We start from the raw sequence: 4,967 nt of genomic DNA, 5'->3' as shown, positions 1-4,967 counted from the left end.
ACTATCGTAAAAAAGTAATATCGCGATAACGATAATTATCGTTTTATCGCCCAGCCCTACTCTCTTAGAATGAACACACATATGATGTGGAGGAATACGTTTTTTTTGATGTGCTGACTGTTCCTATTGAATCAAAGCTACACAAGCTCCGAGCCGCAAACCTGTAGCCCGCCCCGCGCAGCGGTCCGCTGCTCCCGCCAGTCAAACGTGATCCTGAGCTTGGCTCGCACCTGCACATGCGTGTCTATGAATCTTAAGGTTCACACACCGACTGTGTCGGCGCGCATTCCAGTCCATGTAAACGCGAGTAGAAGTCCGATATTCTGCTACGCGCATTTGCCCCCAGCAGCCCCCCGAATGCGCAGTGATGCAGGCGGCGCGCGCGCGAGCACCCTACACCTCCAATGAATGGAAGACACATAGATCAGATTTATTTATTGTGAGGGGTTCTACAAAAATCTACAAAAAATGAAATCCTTCAAAGATTTTCTCGTTACCGGGGTTTCTCTAACTCTGAAGGAGGCGCTGTTAATATAGACATTTGAAACTGAATAAAAATAATTAGTTTTCTCTAGTCAGTCAGTCAATATGTGTTTTCTTCAGTAATATGTATCTGTTGTATGGCATTATTATTATTTTAATTAATTACTGATTTATGGAAGTTTTTTAGTTCTATCAGATTCTGAATTTTTTTTAGCATCTGATTTTTTTATGCTGAAATTTTTTAACCTCTGAATTTTTTTAAAGTCTGAATTTTTATTCTGAATTTTCTTAAACTCTGAATTTTTATTCTAATTTTTTATTGTGATTTTTTTTCTGAATTTATTTAACCCCTGAATTGTTTTTCTGAATTTCTTAACTTCTGAATTTTTATTGTGATTTTTTTTTTCAACCCTTGCTTTTTAAACAACAAAATTTTATGCTCCCAAAAATATTTTCTATCTTAAAAAAAAAATCTGTGTTTTTATTTTCGAGACTTAAAATTTCGATGGGTCAGAAATTCAACATAAAAAAAATTCAGAGTCTGATGGAACTAAAAAAACTTCCATATTGATTTGCCTGCTTTTTAATTCATTATTTAATATATGCATTTATTTTATTCATTATTTTGTGTTAAAAACAAAGATATTTGAGAACATTGCAATGTTTTATCAGCGCTTTTCTTGTGAAAATCCTGATGCGGCCCGGCCTCACCCAGACTCTGTCTCCAGTGGCCCCCGGCTACATTGAGTTTGAGACCCCTGCTCTAATGGATCTGTTATTTTTCCTTAGGTGACAGGACAGACAGATTTTCCCCACAGGAGTATCAGCTGGAGACATTAGAGAAATATTTTCAAATGAAATTCTTTGATGGTGTTTAAAGAGCATACAGACCCCAGAGGGAATCGCACCAAATACTTTGGCATACTTGGAAGGAAAAACAGGAAGGTTAAATTTAAGTATAAATTCTTAATATGTCAAAAGAAGGCCTTGATTGCTAAATAACTGATCCACAAAAATAATATTATTACAATACCAATAATTTAAAAAATAGATTTATGTTTATATAGTACAGTCACCAACACGTCGCCCGCGAGCACCACATCAGTCGCCCGCAGGCCTCTTCTAAAATTAGCACAACTCACCTGTGAGCTGCTCGGAAATTTTATTTGATTGTGATGCGATTTTTTTTAAATCACACCTGCCTTCATAAAGAATTAAAAATAAAAATATCTGAAAGCTATACTGTAATGTGTCAATTGTAGCAGGGACCCAAAAGGCTGGGGTGGAGAGACGTCCGAGCCCCGACCTCGAACAGTCTCAGGCAGAAGAAGACAAAGAAGCAAACTGCGTACTCTCACTTCCATCATCAATGCCCATTTATTTTAAACACACATGGACAGCCAAACAGTTTGAACGTCACTTCTGCTCACAGCTCTCTCACTTATGGTGAGCAATGTAACACACCCAAGATTTCCCACTTCCTCTGAGTCTTAGGAGCTGAAGGCGGGGCTAACCCCCAGGGTCGCCACACTATATTCATTATTTCTGAAGCCAAAAACGGCCTGTCCCACTATTTTTCTTTTTTTTTAATCGTTTTCTCCTTAACGAGATAATCAATAGTCGCATTTCCATTGACTCTGAAATTTCGCAAATTGGAATTTGGATAATAAATTATCCAAATGGAAACACCACAGTTTTGAAAAAAATGGCATTTTTCGAAAAAAGAAATTGCGCTTACAGGAGGAAATAGACATTTTTCGCAAAACGGAAACACTTTTTTCTAAATTAATGCGCTTCTCGGTATGAAGTGTCTGATCTGAGCCTGCACAGCCGGCGCACCGAGACGTCCTGGAGCGTCAAAGCACTTTATAAATTGCGGGTCATACAGAATCGCGCAGCAGCTCCTCCTCCTCCTTTCCTCATCGCCTCATCTACAGACGCACTTTTGCAGCTTGGAGCCTGAAGTCTCGTGAGCGCGAGCGCCGTGACAGAAACTTGAATTTATGCTGTGGTGTTTTCAAACAGAAAAAAGGTCCAGATGCTTATTTGCTGCTTTTTCATTTAACCGCAGAACGGACTTGTCTCTCTTCTGTGTCGAGCTGCGCTGCACGCGCGCTCCAGACAGAGATGTGACGTCACCCACATGCTCCCTTTCAGTGAATGAAATAAAAAAAATACTTGTTCTCGTTCATCGCCGTGTTTTTAATGACTTATCGCGTGAGTTGGTTTGTGATTTATCGCAAAATTATGATTTAATGGAAACAGTGTCATTTCCAAACGTTTTTTTTTTTAAATTCCAAGAATTTCCATAAAGTTTTGTGCAAATGTGTAATGGAAATGCAGCTAATAACAAAGAATGAGGCGTCCCCTTCTCCCTTTCCCACATGGAGACACCGAGAATATTTGATAATTAGTTATCTTTAATGGAAACACAGATTACAAAAAAAAAAAACTAAAATTTTTCGAAAAAAAGTTATTGTGCGTAGAGGAGCTGGTGTTGGGGGCGTATGAAATGGATGGACATTTTTCACAGAACTGTAATGGAAATTGACTTTTTTTCTAATTAAATGCGCTTCTGAAGTGTCTGTCTGAGTACAGCACAGCGGGCGCTGTTATAATTTTGTTAAAAACATTTCATTTGGTTATTACCTCAAAATGTGACAAGATTTGTTGAGATTAATAAAGTTCTGAATATTGATATCTGTTTCCGAGCTTGTTGTCATTATTGATAATTATGCTAAGAAATCAGTGTCTTCACATAGAGAAGTATCATTATTATTATTAATAATGAATAACTAAAGGCAAACTAAGCAAATTTATTATTTCAAACTGGTAGCCCTTCGTATGATTCAGTACCCATGAAGTAGCCCGCAGTTTCAAAAAGGTTGGTGACCCCTGATATAGTATGTCCTTATTATTCCATATAATATATTTATGTGGTGAAAAGTTGTGTTTGTAAATAAGTGACCATGACAAAAAGGCTTGGCGATAAAATGCTGAAAACTTGACTGGGATTTTACCTGCATCAAAATTACACAAGAGAAAAAAATTGATACCACCAATTTTAGATAAAATATGAAGGGGAACAGTATTCCAAATAGAGTTGGGATTTCTAAAAAATTGTTTCAGCCAATTAATTTTGAATGTGTTATTTAGAGAGTGAAAATCCAGAAAATTGAGACCAGCCTTATTATAGGAGTTCATCAGTACATTTTTCTTTAAACAATTAGTTCTGTTTTTCCATATGAAATCAAAAAGTATTTTGTCAATTTCTTTAATCATTTTATCATCAATATGTAAGGCTAAGGCTGCATATGTTAACCTAGAAATGCCCTGTGCTTTACTGAGTAAAATCCTTCCTCTTATTGATAAATCCCTCAAAAGCCACTGATTAAGCTTCTTTTGTGTTTTTTTTTAATGATAGGATTGAAGTTAAGAGAGCATCTTGCATGTTGGTCTTTTGTAAGTATGATACCCAAATATTGCACTTCTGTTTTAACAGGAATATTATATAATGTAGAAACAGCACAATCTTTGATGGCCATACGTTCACATTTATTTATATTCAGGCTCAAGCCAGATGCTTCTGAGAACTTTCCAATGCTATCGTGAGCAACAGGGATCTGGTTCTCATTTTTTAAAAACAAAGTTGTGTCGTCTGGCAGTTGAGTGATAATTAGATCTTTATCAACCAGAACGATGCCCTCTGCTAAACTTGATTTAATATGGACACTTAGCAGCTGGGCAACCAAAAGAAAAAGATAGGGAGAGACAGGACAGCCTTGCCTTATGCCTCTTGTTATATCAAATTTGGGAGAAGTGCCGCCTGCCAACTTAATAGAGCTGTTACTGTTTTTATAAAGTGTAACAATTGCTGAACGAAAATGAGAACCAAAACCAAATTTTTTAAGGGAATCTATAATGAATTGATGTTCAACCAGTGGCGGGCTGTGCATTTCCCACCTAGGCCTTCAGTAGTGCTCCATCTGAATCAATCCAACCCTCATTAACTATTTTATGGCAATAAAACTTCTACTGCAGGTACAGCTGCCACACACACACCAAACGCATAAAAAATAACCTGATAAAATTTCAATATTATGTAGGGAGATAGCAAAATTTTACTCACCAAAATCCAGATTATTTAAACACAAAATCCATCCTTTCTATCCTCAAGAAGATTTCAATCACTCTGTCGTGCAGAATCCGTGCGTTTCGCAGATGGAAAGTGTTCCGTGGCTGTGATAAGCTGGAAAATGTTCTGGTATTCCTGAAGCCTCTTGTGGTCGAGGAGGGAGACAAACATCAGTTTTTGTGATCTTGAAATCTGATCTGCGTCTGGAAAATAATATTGTCGGTAGTGATCGCGAGGATTTTGCGCTGCACGCGCCCGTGTTGCGTTCAGGGGCCTCGTAGATTTCCTCGTATCAGCTTCTCTCCGGCTCAACGGAGTCACGGAACTCCTTTACCCGTGCCAGACAAAA

At 37.7% G+C, this 4,967-nt stretch overlaps 1 protein-coding gene across 1 annotated transcript in view; it reads left to right on the top strand.

Annotated features, from left to right (window-relative positions):
• The first annotated feature begins 1,351 nt into the window (after positions 1–1,351).
• LOC112147145 (complement factor H) overlaps positions 1,352–4,967 on the top strand; it is a 12,172-nt gene continuing 8,556 nt past the window's right edge. The window contains exons 1-2 of the mRNA XM_024273290.2: positions 1,352–1,428; positions 3,908–3,945. Coding sequence (XP_024129058.1) covers positions 3,933–3,945 — 13 coding nt within the window. The 5' untranslated portion in view covers positions 1,352–1,428; positions 3,908–3,932. The remainder of the gene's footprint in view (positions 1,429–3,907; positions 3,946–4,967) is intronic.

Source organism: Oryzias melastigma, linkage group LG17 (assembly GCF_002922805.2).
Source record: "Oryzias melastigma strain HK-1 linkage group LG17, ASM292280v2, whole genome shotgun sequence".
Taxonomy (NCBI): domain Eukaryota; kingdom Metazoa; phylum Chordata; class Actinopteri; order Beloniformes; family Adrianichthyidae; genus Oryzias; species Oryzias melastigma.
Note: the sequence above shows the minus strand (reverse complement) of the source record. Positions and strands in the feature narration are given on the sequence as shown.